The sequence below is a fragment of the Penicillium hordei genome (assembly GCF_028827395.1).
Source record: "Penicillium hordei strain IBT 12815 chromosome Unknown utg000003l_segment0_segment0, whole genome shotgun sequence".
NCBI classification, from domain to species: Eukaryota; Fungi; Ascomycota; class Eurotiomycetes; order Eurotiales; family Aspergillaceae; genus Penicillium; species Penicillium hordei.
This window is the reverse complement of record NW_026623144.1, coordinates 1,747,795-1,768,334: the sequence shown is the minus strand read 5'-3', so window position 1 is coordinate 1,768,334 and position 20,540 is coordinate 1,747,795. Positions and strand designations below refer to the sequence as shown.

Sequence of the window (20,540 nt, the reverse complement as noted above, 5' to 3'; positions counted from 1 at the left end):
ATTATCTTCGGTGGCCTTGGGAAGTTTCCCATGGCAAATTTACTACGATCTGTAAAGATTCCAGTGTAGACATATCGCGTGGCGAGATCATACATAGCCCCTAGTATTTCCTGAGACCGGGGGTTTTGAAACTTGAGCTACGCGCTAGTTTTGCCCCCAATTAATGAATGTACGAACTATTATCTCCCCGGGTATGCAAATGCCTTGGTAATACCAAAAGGGCACTCAAGGACCAAAATATTCATGTGTGCCATGTATGATTTCTTGGGCTGCAAAAGTTGGGTTGCTCCGAGCATGTATCTAGGTACAGGTTCCCTCAGCTCCTTTCCCAACTCACACTGTTCCTTTTCTTTTTAAATTTTGAGATCAGTCATTTTCTCCCAAAATTCTTCTCTTTGAAGGTAACCTCAAGCAATGGAAAACCCTGTTAGGAAGTCCATCAAGCAGGAAAAAGGTCGATGAAAATACATGGCTCATCGAACCCTCGCCGATGCTTGGTCCACTCTCGATGACAAGATTTGCGAAACCCTTGAATGCTGGAAAAGTGATATACTAGGAGGCGTGGATGGGAAAAATATTCCCGAGCAATATCTTGATCCGGGGGAGTTGATAGTAGGCCTGGACGTGTTTTATATCTTTATGTTGCAATACTTGCCTACATGAATAGTCTGAACGATTTCACAAGTAGAGGCATAGGAATATTGCGGAGGCAAAGGTGAACATTACTATATCTACTAGTACTTGAAGAATCGGAAGTATATCAAAGTAGTATATTCTAATTGAGAGTAATAATATCAAAACGCGCAAATAACAAGTAACAGTAAACCACATAGGAACTCCGAAGAGTGCAAAGCACACGTGGACGCCCAAAGTGAACATAATAAACAACCATCCGCAGTAGTTAGACAATAGGCAAAAAGGAGTAAGTTATAAAGCTCGGCCCTCACGAATGATCACAGAAGATACAGATAATCTGGGGGTGAGTACACCAGCCGATGACGACAAATTGTAAAGGAAAAAAGTAGACAAGGAAGAATATAGGTGGAGATACAAAGAGATACACAGGTCCGATCAATCATTAGATAGACCAAGCACGTCGCTGACAGGTGCATGGTCTAGCCGGGTCATTTTCGCCATTTTTCATCGTGTTCGGTAAATGTAGAAGGTGAAGCCGAGGCTTTACTGGAAGAAAGCCACGATAATGGGAAGAGCCACTGCGAGGGCGGATCCGGGGACCAGAGATGAGCCGGCATTGAAGACGGACACGACGGGAACAGAAGGAACAGCGGAAGGTGAGGCCGATGCAGTGGGCACGGCGTGGTGGATCAGAGGGGTGGAGGACTGGGCGGGGGCGATAGGTGCCCAGGCGGCCGGGACAGTGGTGAGAGGGCCGGAGATGGGGGTGGTGAAGGTGGGAGGGAGGATGGTGGGGACACTAGTCCAAGTAGGAGGGTGGGCAGTCTCAATGGGAGGAGGGTTGGAAGTAGTAGTAGGCACAACAACGGGGGGAGGGTTGGAAGTGGTAGTAGGCACGACGACAACGGCAGGAGGCTCAGGGCATGGATAGCCGTCCTGGTGGTGGTGCTCGCCATTGCCGACGTTGACGCCAGGGCCGCTGGGGATACCAACGTTAACACCGGCGCCGGCGCTGTGGTCATCGCCTGAGCCAGGGCCGCAGGGACCGCGGTGAGAGTCGAGGAATCCGGCGCCAACGTTCACAGAGGGACCGCCGGGGATGCCGACATTGACGCCGCTGCCGGCGGAGGTCTCGCTGTTGCCTGGGCCCTGGTTGGTGGTCTCAGGGCCGTGGTTGATGATCTCCGGGAATGGGGGAGCGGGCACCTGAGGATCAGAGAGGACGGCAGCAGGGCTGAGGGCAAGGACGAGGCACATGAGACCGGAGAAGTTGATAGTAGTGGAGAACATTGTTGCGGTAGTGTTGATTTTGCTGATTGCTTTGCAAGAGAGGAAGGTAGAAGTTGTTGATTAAATGAATCCGAAGATTGAAATTATAAATTGATTGAAAGAGAGTTGGAAAGAGAGAGAAGAGTGAATGACTGTTTAGAGACTGATGATTGATGAAGAACAGAATGTGAGGCGTGAACAATGATCCTTATGTACTTTTTGGCACCCACCCAAAGTATACACTTGAACAGTATCATGGGGAGAGCCAAGGGCTCTGTCCAAGACCAGATAGAACCAGATAGTGAGATTTCTGCAAGGCACGAACTAGTCCTTGGGGGCACTCATCTTAAAAAAGCCACAAGGGCAGTGATCTGCAAGGCACAAAGCCAACGGCCACTACCGGGAAAGAAATCATGAGAGACATCAGGTCTTAAGGGGTCTGGAACTAAGGAATTGTTGGAGATTAGGGCATCCAAGCAGCATGGTTCGATAGTAACGAGCTGCAGCTCTACCGAGAGACTAGATGTGCCCTGGCGAGCAGTGTAAAAGTTTATCCACGAGCCTTCCCCAAGTATCCGAGCTGTCGTGGCTCAGCTAGGACAGGATTGGCGGGATTTTCAGTATATGGGACGCAGATGGAGTGTGCTTTGGGGGATAGGAAAACACGTGTGGCCAAATGGGGAAGCAAAGTTGTATGGATGCAAGGGATAGTAGCCAATAAGGCACAGAGACACTAAGATCCCTCTCTACAAGAAACTTTCCAAGAGCCAATCAGGGCATTGGACTAATATTGAATGCATATACATCACACGCAAGGAACTCGAACACAGGCGAGTCCATATGCAACTTGCTAGGGCTGTTGGCCGTTGCCTGTCAAGTCGAGCAGGTCGCCCCAAAAACGAAGACTGTCCTGAAATAAATTTGAAACAAATGAAACAAATGAAACAAATGAGGTTGTATTGCACATATCGGCATATATCATAATCTCGTAAGGTATTTCGCCAGAAGGGAGAACAGAAGATAAAAAAAGGGGGACAGCATCAAGAGCATATGCTGCTCCTTGAAAAGAAGAAAAAAAACATAAAGATATTCACGATAGACATAGTAGGGCCTATCTCAACACACAGATCACAAAAATCTAAGTGTATATGGGAAATATATGTTTCCTACACTTGACCCGAGTTCGATATCCCAAATGCAGTGCCAAAATTAGTTGATTTCTTGAATTTGATTTCAAGTTCTTGCTCGCCTTGCCGAGGGAATTCAGACTCAGAATCACTCTCATTGGGATCAGCTGATTCAACTGACCTGCCTAGAATATTGTTCGCTTGAACAAGGAGTTTCTGATCCAGTTCGCTCAAAAAGCTGGAGTCGTGGTCCTCATCATTAATCAGACCGAGGGGCCCCGTGAGAGCGGGGTCGTCTGGCACATCCGGAAAGTAGGAGATATTATTTTCGGCGGGTTGATGAACATTCGCCACGGGGGCAAGAGGGGCCTCCTCCATCTGGGAGCCAACCTCGAGGGGAGTCCCCTCCTGGGTGGACCGACTATCATCAGCGTCGATGATCGCCATCGGGGTGTGACCTGCATGACGGAGCAAGTTCTCATTGGGCGGGCCAAGCTCTGATAGCTTCAATTTGAGACTGTTTCGATGTTCCATGATAGGCCTTGCAGCGGTTGAAGGGGCAGCTCCAGGGGTTACTAGGGGCGACGGGGAGGGTGGGGTGATCACTCGAGCTACCACGGCGGGTGGCAGCGCCGTGGACTTAAGCGTGATACCATCCAGGGTGCTGTCAAGCTTTTCGATCGGCACCGGCTGACTCACAGGCGCTCCAGAAGGGTCTACTAGTCGCGATTGGGGTGAAAGAGCCCGATCAAGGGATGGCGGATTCCCACTTTCAGAGATCGGCGAGAGATAGCTCCGGTCTGGAGATTCATGGTCGAAGAACACCCTTGTTGGCCGATTGCCTGGACTTGGTCCCTCCCACACTTGAGCCGCAAAGCCATTTGTGTTATACTGCGATACTCCACCTCCAAGCACGAGTTTGGCCGCTTCAGGTCCCAATTGACTTGTTCTGTTCCCTTGGCTTTTCACAAACACCTCCAGCTCAACGATTTTCGATCGTAACAGGGCCCGTTCTTTCTCCCACAACCGGCGCTCCTGCGCAAACAATTCCCTTTCCGTCTCGAAGTTCAGCCGTTGACTCTGGAGAAGCGCCCGCGATTGGTCGATATAGGAAGTATCCATAGTGGACGAATTCACCAACACCGAGTCTTGGAACGCTGTTCGGCCGTAGCCTGAAATTACAGGAGGAAATGTGGCTGAAACGGATTTTGTGCGACGGGTTGGTGTTTCGGTCGGAGAAAAGCGTACTTCCTTGTAGAGACTTCCGTGACCGTCTAGTAATTTGGTAGGCTTCATGGTGTCTGAGATTTGATTTTCTCTCGATAACGAGCGCAAGTCGGCAGATAAGGGTATATTAGGGATCGAGACGATAGTAACGTGGACGATAATCACAATAGTGCCCAACCTGCAGTGTGGCTGTACACGTCAAGACCGGTGGAGTTCCTAGAAGCGGTCAATGAGCTCACAACACTTGGCCATCTAATATGCCGGAATTTCATGCGAGGTTCCCGATACAGCACATGTCAAGCCTCGGGTCCGCGTTCGAGGATGAATGGATGCTGGTTGGGCTTAGGATTTGGGTAGCTTTTTCAGGTTTCCAAGTAAGGAGAGAATGAGAGTAGAGAAGAAAGAGGTCAAATATACTAAATTGAACCCCACAAATTCCGGGGAAATGAGGAGGGTTACATGAGAAAAGCAAAGGGAAGGGGAAAAGAAGAGACGCATCTGACCACAGCGTATGACGTCAAAGGCCTCTGGTAGGAAATGTCAATAAGATGGACAAAGTAACAAAGTAACAAAGTAGGAAAATCTGATATATATCAGATATATCAAATATTTATTATCCTGACTTGTATTATAGATCATCTATGTGTGTAAATATATAACCGAAAAGCACAATATATCCCGTTAATATATGTTGTATATCTAGAATTCACCTCTGTACTGTATTAGGGGAATCAACGAGAAGGAAGTAAAAAAGCAGCCCGGACGCCTTAATCCCGCCATTTACGCCAAATGATGTGCCACATTAAAATGTTCAATATGCACTTGACTGGTATAATGCGCGCTCAGACATTATGACGCAGAGCAGGGCTAGCCTGCCAAAAGAAAACTCGATGTCGAACCAGATCAGCCGAGGGTCGCAATGCTAAAAGATGCAAAAGCAAAAAAACAAGAAAGAAAGAAAAGAAAGAAAAGACGAAAAAAAAAAAAAAAAAAAGAAAAGGATATAGAAAAGAAGAGAAACACCAAAATAAAGGGAAAGGGGAAAAGCCCTCAGCAAACAGACGAGGCAGGCCGGACCCGACTTGGCGTAACCAAGTTCTTCTTGAAATCCAAAGACCAAGCCGAACACCCCTTAATCGACCGACGACTATCTGGCTGTCTCAACGGCGAACGACTCCGCCAAACAAACTGCTGAGCCTCATCAAGCAGATGATGATCACCATTCGGCAGCGGATAGAAGCTCACATCCTTACACCAAGTGCCGAAGCGCGTAGCAAGATCAAACACCCCTCGGGCCGTGAGATCCCGACCACCCACGTTCGCAGACGGATAATAGTAGCGCGGATCGAGGTAAAGCAGCACACTATTCCAGAGCGGAAGTTTCTCGGACAGAAGCCGTGCGGCGGCCTCGTATTGTTTTAGCGTGCGTTTCGGCACGCCGGTCTGCGTGTGTACAAAGAAGAAGACCTCGAAGCCGACGCTGCGGATGCGGGCACGGGCGGTTGCGCTGAGCGTATCCAGGAAGTCGGCTAGTCGGTCGAGATTGAAGGAGTTGCGGAGGAAGAGGGTGTGTGTTGAGTAGAGGTAGTCTTCGGCTTCGTCGTGGAGTTGCCGGTTCACCGCGAGTAACTTGCGCGCGGTGCCGTCCTCGCCAACCCAGTGCGGACTCATTGATAATGCTCGGTATTGACCGCGGGCTGTGAAGGTGTTGCCGTGATCGCCTAGCACGATCATCGGTTTGCTGACTAGATACTCGTTTGGTACGTCCAGTGCATATTCGTATATCTTGAGACGGAGTTCGGCGGGGAGTTGGAGGAGCCGTGATGGTGATATCGATGTGGGGAGATCTGGCTTCATATCTGCTTCCCTACTTTCTAGATGCGCTAGAAGAAAGGTCAATACGTGAAATCTTGAGCTTGCAAAATGCGGCTGTTAATGCCGTTTAAAAGGCAGTGGTACCACCCGGGTGTATAGATGTGTCGCCACCGTCAGAAAATTTTCGATCAGAAAAAAGTCAATGCTGAACCAAAATAGCTATCTGTACTCCTAGATGACCTTGCATAATATACAAGTCTAAAGCATCAGACCATGTCGACCCATTATAAGGAGTGCCGAGTATCTGATCTAGAGGTATCACACTGCATATACTTCACCGTATGTAGAAGTTCAACCTTGGAATGTTCAAGTCATTAGTTACATTAAACTTACATATGTACCTAGGTAGTTACACTAGAGGTAATTACCCCTGGGTTCCTGGATTCCTAGATTCCTGGACCATGGATATATTCAATAAAAGTTTTTTTTCTGCGATAACCTCTTAAATGGTATGATTGTCCTTGAGGACCCACGCATTAGTGGATTCTATGTATAGAGAGGTCGTTTTGAAGATAGTAATGCCAAGCAATGTTGAGGACCAATCTACTTGCGCTCGAGTAACATGCCATGGACGCATATTGTAAGATGCAGATTGTAAGTCCAGTATAATAGGTAATACAAAGCTGCCATTTATTGTGACGTATAGTAGAAGTACCTGGTAGGTCTATTTGTAGTGAAGCCTGCCCACCTTTGATCCCGTGGATAGAGACGTCATCGCAGATATCTTTCTCGCTTCTCGGCAGCGCATTCAAATATCAGTTATTCAACAATACTAAACTAACAAGATCAAAGATATCACTTTAACAAGTACATCGAAAGCCGATTGAATTATCCACTCCGGTCAAGTAAGGGAAAAACAAAAAACAAAAACAAAGACAAAAACCGAGTCTCCAAAAATTCAAGATGCAGTATATATTCGCTATGGAAAATTGTTCGAAAATCGTGGGAACAATCAAGTTCCTCACTTGATCATCGCTGTCTATACACACCCAGCGACCAAGCTGCCCGTAGAACAGCCAGACCCCAAGCCATGCCGATACTATCTCGTAAGACATTCAATTTGCTACCCTTGACCTCCCTCCATCCCACAGGCACTTCAGCCACAGGGATCCGAGCGAATTCAGCCAGCATGAGCATCTCAACATCGAAGATCCAGCCCTCGGAATGCATATACGGCACAATATAAGGCAACGCACTGCGGGAGAACAGCTTGAATCCGCACTGCGTATCCTTGATAGTAGCCGTTTTAGGGGGTGTCATGAGCCATAGGATCAAATGGAACGAATGCATCAGGAAGTTTCGAAGCTTGGATCGCTATCGAGCAGAGTCAGCAATCAACCTCACAAAACATCCAATCACCCAGATATCAAATATCATACCTTAACCACAGCCTCACTACCAACCATATGCGCCCGCGACCCAACAGCAACCGCCCGCCCCTTCGAATCCTCCACATCCCGACAAGCCCCAACAAGCTTACCGAGATCAGTGAACTTGCTCGCCCCATCCGCATCCGCAAAGACAACATACTGCCCACGGACATGGCGCATACCGTGCGTGACCGCACCGCCCTTGCCGCGGTTATGAGTCAAGTTCACGACGCGGATCGTGCCAGGCGGGATATGGACGCCCTCCGCAGCCTGCGGTGTCCATGGACCCGCGTGTCCCTTGGGGTGTAGAGAGAGCTGGTGGTCACGCGCGAACCGGAATGCCACTTCCTCCGTGCGGTCTGTCGACCCGTCCGAGACGAGGATGATCTCCCAGCCGCGGTCTGAAGTGGAGCCTGCGGCGCCACTGGTGGTATCCTCGTTCGGCTTGCGCTTGCGCATTGAGCGCGTCTCCCTTGTACTTGGGCTGCTGGCCCTGGCGATCGCGCTGGCTGTGTTCCCATACATGCTCTCCAGGTAGTTGACGGCTTCTTCCAGCATTCCGGTTAACCGGTCTTCCTCATTATAGGCTGGTACTACGACGGACATGAATAGCTCGGCTGGTGCGATAGTGTGGGCCGTGATGGCTTTATCGGTGCTCTTTTTGGCGTCTGGGCTTTCGAGCCAGCAGGGTAGGGGCTCGGGGTCTGTCAGGGATCCATCTTTGGCGAGGGTTCTATACCTCTTTTCTTCTGGTAGAGGTTCTCGTGGGACTGGCGCAACGAAAAATATAAATAATGAGAACTAGATGATTGAGAGAAGAATTGATAGGTCAGTAACTTGTAACTAGGGCTGCACGTGTCTGGAGCGCGCGATCTGGCTGGTACAAGCGGACGGGGAAAGTGGACTCACCAGGACAAATAGTCCTAGCAATGTGGCTAGGGCAGCAATGAGTAAGATCTGAACTGGGATTTCCACCGCAGTGTTGACGCATTGGCGACAGATCTCGCCCCAAGCTGCCGCCATTTTGAAGAGTGACGAGCTGGTCGTCAGATGCGGAGGCGGAATGGGGAGACGGTAGTGATGCCGGAAGGGATAAGGCAAGCACTTAAGTCCGAGAGAGAAAGTGTTTATTCATAGAGGTAAGGCAGAATGATCCTCGCCATTGAAGAAGGAGAGGGAGAGAGACGGTAGAAGGGAGGGGAGGAATGTTGTTAGTTGATAATCGCCAGCTTGGCCTTTTATCGGCAACACGCAAGCCGATACGGAATAGATCCACCTCCGGGAGCCACGGTGCGTAAGACATTATATGATCCTATGTCTTACTATTTTGTTAAGTGGTATAATTTATTTTCTTATACATACATGTATGCGTTCTTTTACAGTTCATGTATACTGTAGCTCATTTACCTGCATACGCGTATACACATGTCTATACGCGTTTAACCTCCGGTCACATAGATCGGTCAGCTCTTGGAGTGAACATGGTCGCAGATTCTTGCTCCATCAAATAGCGCGGCTCCCTCAGAGTGTTCTTCAGCGGTCAAAGCTAGAGGACTGTCTCTAGCAAAGGATAGCAAGAGATTTGGCTAAGTTGGAACAGGACCGCGATACCTGAATACTCCTTGCTGGTCATTCATTCTGCAATCCACAATCTGTCAAAAGGGCCACAGAAAGGTATGTGAGTAATGCACATGGTGTTAACCTTGGAAGGCGAAGAAGAAGAGAGTCCTGGAAGCTGGGGGACAAGGACGAGTATACTATACGCGAACACTTCCCAAATAGGAAGGGACTGACATCAAAAGTTCAATGTTTCCATATTTTCATTCAAATACTTTCCTTCTCTTGTCGTCTCGATCTTTCTTATTCCTACCACTTTGCCTCCCTAGTCTTGTATCCTTTGCTATTCTAGCAAGACTCCCTCCTTCAACTAACAAGTACAAAACAACACATCGAGAAGCCAAGGATGACTTCTTTTCTAACAGCTCTGAATGTGTCCCTTCTGGATAGAAGGAGTACGCAACAATCCGAGTCCAGAAATCGAATCAAGCAAGAGCATTTGTTTCCAACATGGCAAGTCCAACCACGTTGGAATAGCGTAGCGCAATTCCTGGAAGCTGATCAGCAAGGCCTGCGAAAGCTCCCAAGCATTATGGAGCCGGACGAACAGAAGCAAGGACATCCTCGGACAGGTGACCTTCCCATATATCCATGGCAATAGATGCGAGAATCCTTGGAGACCCCAAACGGTCCAGTCCTTGGAGAGTGGTCCAGGTAGAGTCAGGCCTTCCAGGGTGGGTCCGGAGAGTAATCTGATATCTGTCGTGTAGTCGTGGCCGACTCATGAATTTCCTGCCTGGTAATAACGAAAGAAAAGGATCCACTATCTGGCTTCATGTACGGAAAGTGTCCAACGGAATGATCCGCGCTCAAAACGGCTTGAGCACTGATTCGAACAAGATAAAACAAAAAAGACAACCCCAGGATTCCACCAGCCCCTAAATGATCACCGCCAAGACGCACAGCTTACGCCGTAACGGAACCCGCAACAGGCCAGAAGTCACCCAACCCCGTTTTCAAACTTCCTGCATCTCCTGATCGGAGGAGGGTGATATCTCAGTTCCTAGTGAGTAGGGATTGCCATAGAGGTAAGCGGGGGATTCTGCCATTGGCGCGAATTCATCTGCTAATCGGGTGGGTGTAAATCGTCGTGTTTGGTCGTATGTCATCCAGCGGGTGAACTAGTTAGATGGTCAGTTTTAAATGTGCTTTAGGAGGCATAGGGGCTAACAGACAGTTGCAATCCGCACTCCCAACCAAAGACATCGATGTCTTCTAGGAATCACTGTTGAATGTTCTTCTATCGATGGTCTGTTGTCTTCTGTAGGAGCACCCTCGAAGAAATCTTCTGGGTAGTAAAGCCTGCTCCATGCCTGTCCTCTGATTAAAAAGTCCTCCGGTAGCTGATGTGCACTTGAGTCGTCAAGAAGCGGGAATGATTCGTCTTCGATTTTTGAAATGATCGTATCGGGATGGAACAAAGTGTTCAGATAATTCGCAAGTAGCGACCACGGAACCAGCGGTTCTAGTCGTTGTATAGCAGCTGGGTTGAGTGTGAGACACCATACAAATGCCATAGAGATATGCACACTCGGGTATATGCTTGGATCACCGATTTGGCCTAACATGACGATCAATGTGTGAAACGCGAGAGAGCTTGCCCGGAATGTAAGCTGAGACGAAAGATCACTGTATGCGGTATGGATGGATGCACAAGAGGCACTAGGCGCGCTAGATGCCCACTTCATTGCCGTCAGGCGATCTTCTGCCGTAGGATTGCGCAACTTCAATATAAAATCCTTTTCCATCACTCCATGTTTACTCCCATATTGAAGTATTGCAGAGATATTGCAAGACGTAAGTTGCACACCTTGCTGCCCATGTCGGCCTACCCGGCCAATTTCCTTACGTAGAGTATAAAGAAACACATTCGCCCGAGCAACGAAATCCTCAACCGGAGTTTGCATGAAAAGCGCACCGTGAGTAGTCACGAACGAAGTAATCAAACCCAGACTTCCCTTCTGAACCGGCACATTCATAAGAGGAGTGACTAGCTGGATCATGCTATCGAGAGCATTAGGGAATGCGCGAACGCTGACCAGTGCTTTCGTGTAGTGAAAAAACTGCTGGAGAACGTCCGGACGCGCCAAAATGGCAAGATGATGCTGGATACGGCCATTTTCTGGACTTCGCTCTGCGTCTTGGTTATACCAATACCTCGAAACCCCTGCCCAGAGTTCACGGTCCTTCTTATCGAATTCTTCCACGGCCATTCGGTACCGTGCTAAGTCACCCAGACACTCGATCCAAGTCTCTTTAAAATATGGCACGCTTTCTAGCAGCAACGTTATCATTGAATATGAGAGGTAGATGAAGTCGAGCATATACTCCAGCGATCCGGGAAGTTTCTGGCGCAAAAGCTCTAAGAATGAATGCACTCCGTATCGCCACATACGCGCCGGCATCGCATACTTCTGAGCCAATTCTTTAAGAACAGGACCAGCCGACGGATGTTGGGAGGCGAGAAAGAAGTCGTGATGTTCATAGAGTAGTGTTCGGTGTAACGAGACGAACGTCTGCCACTGAGCTTGTGATAGTTCGTCCTTTGATTGCGCCTGTTGCCTGTCGATTTCAATGCACTTCTTTTCCACCATAACAAGTCCGGTGTAAATACCCCGCACCTCATTGATCAGTTGCTCCTCACTGATAGTGTGGGTCTCTGGTTGCCTGAACATTCCATGATGCTTTGCTTCCTGGGTGACTGCGCCTTCCTCCACTGTTTCCCCATTTTGATTTATTATTTGATCCTTTCTCGTCTGCCAAGATTCTTGCGTTTCCATTTGCGTTTGCGTGGCGTGAGGGATATTCTGAACCCCAACAGCATTCTGGCTGTGCACAGCAATAGGTGTTGGATGTGATCTTTGCAATTCTGAATGTGCCGCAGAGCTTTGAGCTAACTGCAATTCCTCTTCCTGCCTGGTTGCACTGATCTCAATTTTTGGATCTGCTGGGCGTTCATTTATACATTGAGGCACGCTGGATTTTAGCTGCTGAGAAGCCGATCCCGACAACCGCCGAGGCTCCCGAAGGGCCCGGAAGCTGTCCAGGCGACGAGATTTGCCAACATGGCCTACACTGGTGCAAGCGGGGCTTCTCATCACTCTCATGCCGTGGCTACTAAGGGGGTCCATAGTGCAATCATCTGCTAGGACGCCAGTAGATTTTGGTCGAACACTGGATATTGGCGAGGTGGCCGAGCAGCGACCATGGGTACCCATTGATTCAGATATGGGTTCTTCTGGCAATAGTCTTTTCATAGATCGCCTGTATGAACAGTCAAAAGATATGTAAGCAACAAAAGCTTGGAAGGTTGCAATATACCTATGTGACACGTCGCTACGGACAAGTCTGTCTGAGGGCCTTGTTTTGCCATCTAACAGACTGCAAAAATTTCGCCTAGTCAGTATTGCCTCCTTACGGCACATTGGCTTGTCGCCCATTTCAGTCATCTAGGGAGAATTAGCTTATCGTTTGAGCCTTCGGAGTGGCGAACGCACCCGGTATGAAAAAAGAGAGCCCAATCTCCCATACTGTCATGAAGATTGGGCAAAGATATAGAAGAGGGGAACCTTTAAATAATCTATATTAAAAATCGATCAGGTAGAACTTGCGAAGAACAATGCAAAATCTAAAATCCAAAGGCATCCATGTGGGCAACTGCTGGGTGTTTTGGCCCCGTGCCGATCTGTTGTAACTTACAGTATTATACTTACGTATTTACCATACGACCTAACCGGTTGCCTTGTTGTTTTGGTATTTCTATCGCTTTCTTCCTTCTCCCCCTTTTCTCCGATTTTCATGCAGCTGTGGAACGTTCGAACATCTTGAAGTATTCCATGGTCCCTGATGCCAAGGTCATTTTTCCGTAATCGCGCCTGTCAAGAGACAATAGCCGCCCTGAGCTCAATCCCCCCTCCCCCGGATCTATATACTCCGCCTCACTTTTTCCTATGCAGTACTTGCCAAAACCTCATTATGATCTGCAAGAAATCCAAGAAATACGTTCTGTTTGAAACAGCTGATCACTCAAATATTTGACAGCCTTACCCTAACGGCTGTAGGGCTCAAGTCTACCCCGTCATTGCCCAACAGCATCCCAATTGTCTCCCAATACATCCAGATGTGACGTGCATCGTCTCTAATGATTTGGGAAAGCCTTCGGGTCAATGAATGACCTTTTACCCTTGCAGCCTGGGGCATTGATTTCTCCGTCACCGCTCTTTTGGCTACTATCACTGAATTCAAACCACACCGGTTCTTTTTGGCCAAGCTTCAGGGATCATGGCGTTTTTGGCCAAAGGACCTTTGCTTTTCTCCCAGTGGCCCACCTGAGCACTGGGATGACCCCGGCTCATTACGAAGTGAAGATTCCCGCTTTTCCTCTTCTGTTCACCCTAGAACGAGGCAATTTTCGGTCAAATCGGTGGCCTTTCAAGGTGTGATTGGGCGTTCAGGGGGGCACTATATTGCGCCCACACCATTATTAGCCGCTTTGGTATGAAATCACTAGTAGATGGGATTTCTTGAAAGTCTGGTGACAGGTAATCATGCAACAGACTCGCAAATGGGCTGATGTACGGTTACTAACGGGATGCCCACGAGTGTTTGACCACATGGCCTTGTTGAATTATCAAAACGCCCAGGTGATAACTTGACTTCGATGGGGTTGGAGCTATGGCCAGGGGTTATACTGCTACCTAGTATTCCCCATCTATTTCCGTCTATACCTGATTCCAGATAAATACCTAGTTCTAAACTTAGAAACGGCTTTAGCACTCATATCCAACATTCACCTGTTACTATGTGGTAGGCCTAACACGAATGTAGACAAGCTGAGCTAAGATATAGGCTACAATTGAAATACTCAACATCAGCCACCTTGTCCTTCAAAATCTCCCTAAGCCCAATTCTTTGCATCCATTCAAACCAAAACAAGTGGCTTGGCAGGATGACGTGAGTGCACTTCCTGCCTATCGCCTAAGCGCCCGTAATGATTAGTGCAACGGGTGTTTTAAGGGGCCCTGTATAAAATCAATAGTACTGCATATAATGCAGTCAGTTTCAGTTCCATCCAATATCCAATAAGATACATATCTTCCAATATAACAAAACAACTTGTTGTCCCACCATGTGCCACCCAATACCGACCTGGGTCGCAATTGGCGAGGCAACTTGTACGCTCCACTTAATGCCGAACACAGGGCTCTAGCCCCGTTGATTCTACCTCCTTTCCCGGGAAGCAACTTAAAATGCAGCTGCTGCAAGGGAGTGATAATGTGATATTGCAAGCCACACGGAAGGAAGCAGGCGGGAAAGACATAAGTGGGTGCATTTGCCATCACCCGGGTGAATGTCTGTTTGTCCACCCCCTAGATGAGAAATGCCCTGGCAGTATGGAATATGCAGTCTACGGTGTATATACCTAGTTGTTTCACGATATTTCATGTGTTAGTGTAATAAGCTTGCATGGAATGTGCATTGAGCTTTAGCGTCTTACAGAAGCGGGGAAGATAGGCTTCCATTTCACCCGGGTAAAACCAACGTGGACGCAATTCTACGTGGCTTCTAGAGCTCAAAGATCTCTAGGATGCTTAGACTGCATGGAAAAAGGGTGTGTGCTCGGCAGGACAGTACATGCGATTGGTGAGCTTGTATTGTGCATTTGTATGGAGTTTACATGATCAGGCAATGATTTCAATGGTCTCGGCTCTCGGTCTAGTTCAACTTCATATTAACTTGATTACTTTGTCTCGAGAATGGTGGATGTGACTTTTGGAATATGAGGCAAATTCATGTAACGTTACTACTGACAGGATTTATTGGAACTAGGTTTCCTCTCAGCTCCTATACCGGGAGGGGGAGGGGGAGTCACACTATACCAACTTCGGTCAACTCTAGTCATTTTGCTTTTCTTTTGAGCAATTCAAGTTCAAGGCAGATGCCATATTAACACGTGTCTGGATTTTAAGACTGAGGGTCTGGGAACATAAGTAGTCGGTTCTGCGACCCAATCAGCAACTTCACACTAGGCAGCTATGTTGTATGTAGCTGTAGACACCATTGACCGCTATTAACATGCATTTGCTGCTCTGTCAGCTGAAATAATTTTCCAACCACTTGCAGGTCTTTCTTAGAAGAGCCTAACGGGACTCGTGTGACATGCATGTACTCACCCCTCATCTGAGCCCGAGATATCTGAGCGCTTAGGAAGAACATGGAAACTCACGGAAAAGAAAGACAAAAAAAAGAAGTACATAGTATATAGGTTGTTGTCTAGTTCTATACGGATTGGGGATGACTCCATTCGCCATTGAGATAAATCATAAATCTTTGTACGGTACGTATGAATTCATCTGCAAGGCTGTCAGGCTCATCGGCAGTGAGATACAGCTGCAGCTGCAATGTCTTGAGAAAGTTTATTTTGATGACCAATCTATTGTATATCGGCCAATGAGATAGTTGATGGAGTGATCATTTCTTAAAGGGCTAAACGGCCCAATGTCGTAAGTTCAAGTGCTGTTTGACGAGTCGTAGACTTGGGATAAACCTACAATACAGAAGACAAGGTGTGGCCAATAGCAGCTTTGGTACATTCCTATAGAATTGACCTCAGAAATTAATTGTTGAAACCAGTCATAGACAAAGCTATGCGCTAACTCGTTACTGTTTCTAATAAAAGGTGGAACTATATATTCTGAGAATGATTGTGAACGGGTTGAGCCCTATGATGAATTCGTGGCACATTTGAAACAACATTCCCACAAGAGTAGAATTAATAATTACTTAAAAGAAGTGCTTGAGCTATCCGATGTCTAAAATATACATTCAGTGTGTTTAGGTATGAAAAGAGGTGAGATCAAGACTGACCGACGTCATAGAAGCAACATTTGAAAACAGTGTCAAAAGTACTCACAAACCAAGTTCCCTATCATAAAACCTCCCAATTGAGGGCCGTAAGGTCTTACCCAACCCGAATTAATGAACTCCCTCCACCGTGCCGCGCGACACTTGAGACCAACACAGCTGATCCCCACACGCAGACCAATCATCAGCATCGCAAAAGCAAAAGTAAAAACAACCATGTCAACATTCACAATTCCCAATTCAAACCTCCACGTGAATAGCATCCCAGAGCTAAGCCAAAACGATCTACTTTCATTCCCAGCCTTCAAAGTCTGGATAACAACCCTCCAGCAATCCCTAGCGCGACAAGATCACCCCTCGCACGAGTTCCACAGTGACCCATATGTACTGCGCAAAATCGACATCCAAGCCGTCGACCGCTTCGGTGGCGGTCGACTAGGCTTCATCAAATTGAAAGCGGAGGTATCCAATGGCCAGGGCGAGACTTTGCCCGGTAGCGTATTTCTGCGGGGGGGCAGTGTCGGCATGTTGGTGAGTTGTCGTTTTTTGCACACGATAGAAGGCTTTCCCCCCTTTGTTTTCTAGATACATCAAGGCAAAAAAAAAAAAAGAAAAATGTTTATTACGCCCCAGCCTCAGCCTCAGCCCAACCACTCCAAAACATAAATATGTTTTGTTTTCTAATTATAGGAATAGCTTATCCTCCAACCGGATGATATACCATTCCCAACTGAGAAGGACAAGCGCGCTATCCTGACCATCCAGCCCCGAATCCCAGCAGGCTCACTGTCGTTCCCGGAGATCCCGGCTGGCATGCTTGATGACAGTGGGACGTTTGCCGGCGGGGCGGCGAAGGAGATCCAAGAGGAGACCGGGTTGTGTGTTGAGCAGGGGGATTTGATTGATATGACCTCGCTGGCACTGCAGGTTGCGCAGGAACCTGGTTACGGTGAGCGCCTACAGAGTGCTGTGTATCCGTCTCCTGGCGGGAGTGATGAGTTTATTCCATTGTTTTTGTGTCTGAAGTCTATGCCCCGGAAGGAGATTGAGGAGCTACAGGGGAAGTTGACGGGATTACGGGAGCATGGGGAGAAAATTACGCTCAAGGTTGTTCCTTTGGCGGATTTGTGGAAGGAGGGGCTTAGGGATGGGAAGACTTTGGCTGCTTGGGCTTTGTATCAGGGGTTGAAGCAGCACGGGTTGCTTTGAGTGGGAATAACATGTTCAGGAGAGGGGCTACGCTGAGGTGTTTGCTTGTATCCTGGAATGTATGGTTGTGCTACAAGCCAGTGAGATATGACACAATTCCCAGCTCACAATCTCCATTTCTTCGCCAGCTCAATTCCTTCAGCCAACGTTCCAACCCTAGCGTCAATAGCATAACCCTCTTTTTCAAGCTTCTTCATCTCATCGAACAGCGAGTTCAAAGGAACAGTAAAGCACTCAATAAACTCGTTATCCTCAAGTTCAGGCTTTGGGTTCTTGTTCTCGGGAAGGGACATATCAACCCGGACGTGGACCATATGCAGGTTGGTATTGCAAAGTCCTGGGTCTGATCAAGCCATAGATGTTTGTCAGCTTTCAGCACCTGAAAGGTCATAAACGCAGCTAGAAGAAAGCACAGCTCGGCCACTGCCTACGTACCGTTATACATCACTGGACTAGTCTGCTCCGCCACACCAACGTAACCAGTCTCCTCCTTGAGTTCTCGAACAGCACACTGCTCAGGCGTCTCACCTGCATCGATTAGTCCCGCGGGAACCTCAATAACAACCGCATCAATTGGCGGGCGATATTGCTTCTGCAGAAGGAGTTCAGAGCCAGTATCTTTGTTTAGAATAGCGACGATCCCAACGCCATCAAGATCGATACCGGCAGGACGAGTCTGGGAATACGCGGTTAGCATCAAATCCGAGGTGTAAATTTCAAAAACAGTGGCTCTGAAAGGTTGCTTGAAATGTCTGGTAATGGAGATCGGCCAATGCATCCAATAGACATGGCAAGGCAACCAATGGTCATGTGGTATCGGTTGATACGGCATCGGGCAACGCCTGGGTTTAAGCCACCTGGAGCAGAGGTTCCCGAGACCGGGAAGCCCTACTAATGCTAAGCACCATTCCCCGATCTAGCTGAGGCTGGATCTTGGGCTATCATGTAGGTAGCCCTCGTGGTAGTCCCGCGGGCGTGTCACTTGGATACCTGCGCCGGGTGTGATGCATATACCCCGGACATCGACCAACAGGGCGCAGCATAACGGGATAAACAAATAACAAGGCGGAATGAGTCTTACCGTGCGCTCAGCTGATTCCCATGTTCGTTTGACACCCAGGGGGTCAGTGTATGTTGTTTTGATCATTCGAGCCCAGCGGGCTTCATTGGGGTCCTGTTTGGTAAAACTTGTAAGTCATGCACCGTTGTGGCTTTGGTAGTGTCGGCTCAACTCTATTTTACACGTAGTTTACTGGGAGTTTGTTGCCAAATAGACCCTCGGGGAGATCGAAGTAACTTACCAATGGTCCTCGCGAGATGAGTTTCGACTTGGCTTGCGTGCGAGCTGACATTGTAACGGGTTGACAGTGATTTAGATTGGAGAAGTGGGAACAAGCCGAGCTTCAATAATGGTGTACGAATTATTCGTCCAATGGAGTACTAGGCTGATAATGCTAGATCGTTAACCAATCCGAACAAGGGCAAATGGGGACCTCGGGAGGAGTGATGGCGGGGGTTGGCGGGGTTGGCCCTTATCTCTTATCGGTCATATTGATGGATGTTTTCCATATTCCCAGTATTCGTTCTTAAGATGAAAAAGAATGGCACATGTATACCCTACGAGATACAAAGTAAAAACTAGAACTGAATCATGACAAGGTATTGTTGAATGGTATCATTGCGCATCGAAACCTGTCTATGCAAAGACGGAAGATACTGAATAGTAATGCACCAGGCAAAGAAGAAAGTAGCAAGGACCAGACACAGTCCAGTCTTGAGAAAGGCCTCTCACTCCTGTGTCAAAAGAAATAGAAACATCTTTTGCTAACAGAAAGTGTCAAGAGAAATCAAGAGTCCACGCTACACGGAGTAGCGTAAAACCGAAAATAATAATAATGATAATAAAAGAAGAAAAAGCTCCATAACGACCATACGCTCGCTATTCATAACATCGTGGGCGTACAAGCGTCATCAGCCAGAGTACGTTTAAAGGCTCGACTGAACATCGACGGAGACATCATTCTCGATATCCTTCAGACGATCCTCAAACTCAGACCAATGGTACATGACGGTCTTTGCGCCAAGATCAGTCAGGGCCGCGGCCATCTCCTTCTGCGTCTCTTCACCATTGTAGCTGCCAACGTAAGCGATAACAGGGATACCAGCACGAACCGCGGAAAGAGCACCAGACTTGCTGTCCTCAATGGCAACAGTCTCGGAAGCAGTCTTGCCGACCTGCTCGAGAGCATACAGGTAGATAGCGGGGTCGGGCTTGGAGGTAGGCTTTGGCAGAGAGCTGGCAGCGCTGAAGACCTTGTCCTCGTCAAAGTACTTGTCCTGACCGACCTTTCTAATAGAAGCGAGAACGCGGCGCAGAGCGGAAGAGGAGACAACGGCAATACCGTACTTCTTCGCCGCGTAAATCTTCTCCAGCTCCTCGGTGGCACCGATACAGGGCCTAGCCTTGGCGTTCAACTTGGCAATGACCTTGTCCTCTTCCTTCGTGACGTATTCTTCCAGCTTCTCCGCATCGAGCTCGAAGTCGTACTTCTTCTGCAGGGAAACCATCATTCCGCGGAAGTTCTGACCGACAAAGTCTTTGATGAGCTGCTCGCCAGTGTAACGGTCAGGGAAGTTGTTCGCCTCCAGGATCTCATTGGCCAGGTCGGCGCAAGCCTCGAAGGCCAGCTCCTCTGAGAGGACCAGAGTGTTATCGCAATCGAAGAAAATTTCCGTGATCTGCAGTCCAGGTCAGCGCCGGTGAGTTTTTCATTGGAGACACCGCGATCCTCGCACCTTAGTCATGATGAAGGCGCGGAGAGTAGATCCGGGGTGTTTGTTTATTGAGATAGAGGAATGCGGGTAGAAGTGCAATATATGAAGAGTATTTGATCTAGTATGATCTAGGAGAGTGGATGCAGGTCAAAATGAAGAGAAAAAGAATGCCTGGGCAAAACAAAGAAATAGGCGATTGGAGTATTTAAGTCAAGGCAAGAGCTGACCCCAAAGGAAATGACGCCGCGATCACAATCTCCAAGGGGAAATCGGGCCAGAGCGGGAGGGGCTGGTCACTTACGTGGGGCAGGAAGTACCAGATACCTAAAACTGGCTTTGTTTCATTGTGTAAACACAGGTATCTAGTACCTCAAATCTGGGGAGACGGCCAGGTATTCAGCCAATAAAAAAGCACAGACCTATATAGAGCTAGTCTGGTTACAGACTAGTGTCCCTTTTCTACTCCGGACAGGTGCGATGGTTTCACCTCGCAGTTTCTCGCGTTTTCTCACATTTTCTTTTTTTCTCACCGGCTTATTCTTTTCGATATTTTCTCTTCGATGTTTGAAAT

General features: G+C 48.1%; 7 protein-coding genes across 7 annotated transcripts; 1 reads left to right on the top strand and 6 right to left on the bottom strand.

Annotated features, from left to right (window-relative positions):
• Window positions 1-1,179: 1,179 nt before the first annotated feature.
• On the bottom strand, window positions 1,180-1,926 carry N7537_005908 (putative cell wall protein; the record flags this gene model as incomplete). Its single annotated transcript, XM_056896965.1, has 1 exon — window positions 1,180-1,926. The coding sequence occupies one exon, from the start codon at window positions 1,924-1,926 to the stop codon at window positions 1,180-1,182; it is 747 nt and encodes a 248-aa protein (XP_056752750.1).
• Window positions 1,927-3,071: 1,145 nt separating this feature from the next.
• Window positions 3,072-4,328, bottom strand: N7537_005907 (uncharacterized protein; the record flags this gene model as incomplete). Its single annotated transcript, XM_056896964.1, has 1 exon — window positions 3,072-4,328. The coding sequence occupies one exon, from the start codon at window positions 4,326-4,328 to the stop codon at window positions 3,072-3,074; it is 1,257 nt and encodes a 418-aa protein (XP_056752749.1).
• Window positions 4,329-5,309: 981 nt separating this feature from the next.
• On the bottom strand, window positions 5,310-8,527 carry N7537_005906 (Glycosyl transferase family 2; the record flags this gene model as incomplete). The annotated part of the gene is made up of 4 exons (XM_056896963.1): window positions 5,310-6,142; window positions 7,124-7,448; window positions 7,514-8,305; window positions 8,414-8,527. 4 exons carry the CDS (start codon window positions 8,525-8,527, stop codon window positions 5,310-5,312), a joined length of 2,064 nt encoding a protein of 687 aa, XP_056752748.1.
• A 1,550-nt stretch (window positions 8,528-10,077) lies between these two features.
• On the bottom strand, window positions 10,078-12,561 carry N7537_005905 (uncharacterized protein; the record flags this gene model as incomplete). The annotated part of the gene is made up of 3 exons (XM_056896962.1): window positions 10,078-10,242; window positions 10,297-12,385; window positions 12,443-12,561. 3 exons carry the CDS (start codon window positions 12,559-12,561, stop codon window positions 10,078-10,080), a joined length of 2,373 nt encoding a protein of 790 aa, XP_056752747.1.
• A 3,538-nt stretch (window positions 12,562-16,099) lies between these two features.
• Window positions 16,100-17,194, top strand: N7537_005904 (putative NUDIX family hydrolase; the record flags this gene model as incomplete). Its single annotated transcript, XM_056896961.1, has 2 exons — window positions 16,100-16,516; window positions 16,682-17,194. The coding sequence occupies 2 exons, from the start codon at window positions 16,100-16,102 to the stop codon at window positions 17,192-17,194; spliced, it is 930 nt and encodes a 309-aa protein (XP_056752746.1).
• Window positions 17,195-17,298: 104 nt separating this feature from the next.
• On the bottom strand, window positions 17,299-18,546 carry N7537_005903 (MutT/nudix family protein; the record flags this gene model as incomplete). The annotated part of the gene is made up of 4 exons (XM_056896960.1): window positions 17,299-17,537; window positions 17,630-17,870; window positions 18,276-18,368; window positions 18,496-18,546. 4 exons carry the CDS (start codon window positions 18,544-18,546, stop codon window positions 17,299-17,301), a joined length of 624 nt encoding a protein of 207 aa, XP_056752745.1.
• Window positions 18,547-19,180: 634 nt separating this feature from the next.
• N7537_005902 (HAD family hydrolase) lies at window positions 19,181-19,999 on the bottom strand (the record flags this gene model as incomplete). The annotated part of the gene is made up of 2 exons (XM_056896959.1): window positions 19,181-19,933; window positions 19,991-19,999. 2 exons carry the CDS (start codon window positions 19,997-19,999, stop codon window positions 19,181-19,183), a joined length of 762 nt encoding a protein of 253 aa, XP_056752744.1.
• Between the last annotated feature and the right edge of the window lie 541 nt (window positions 20,000-20,540).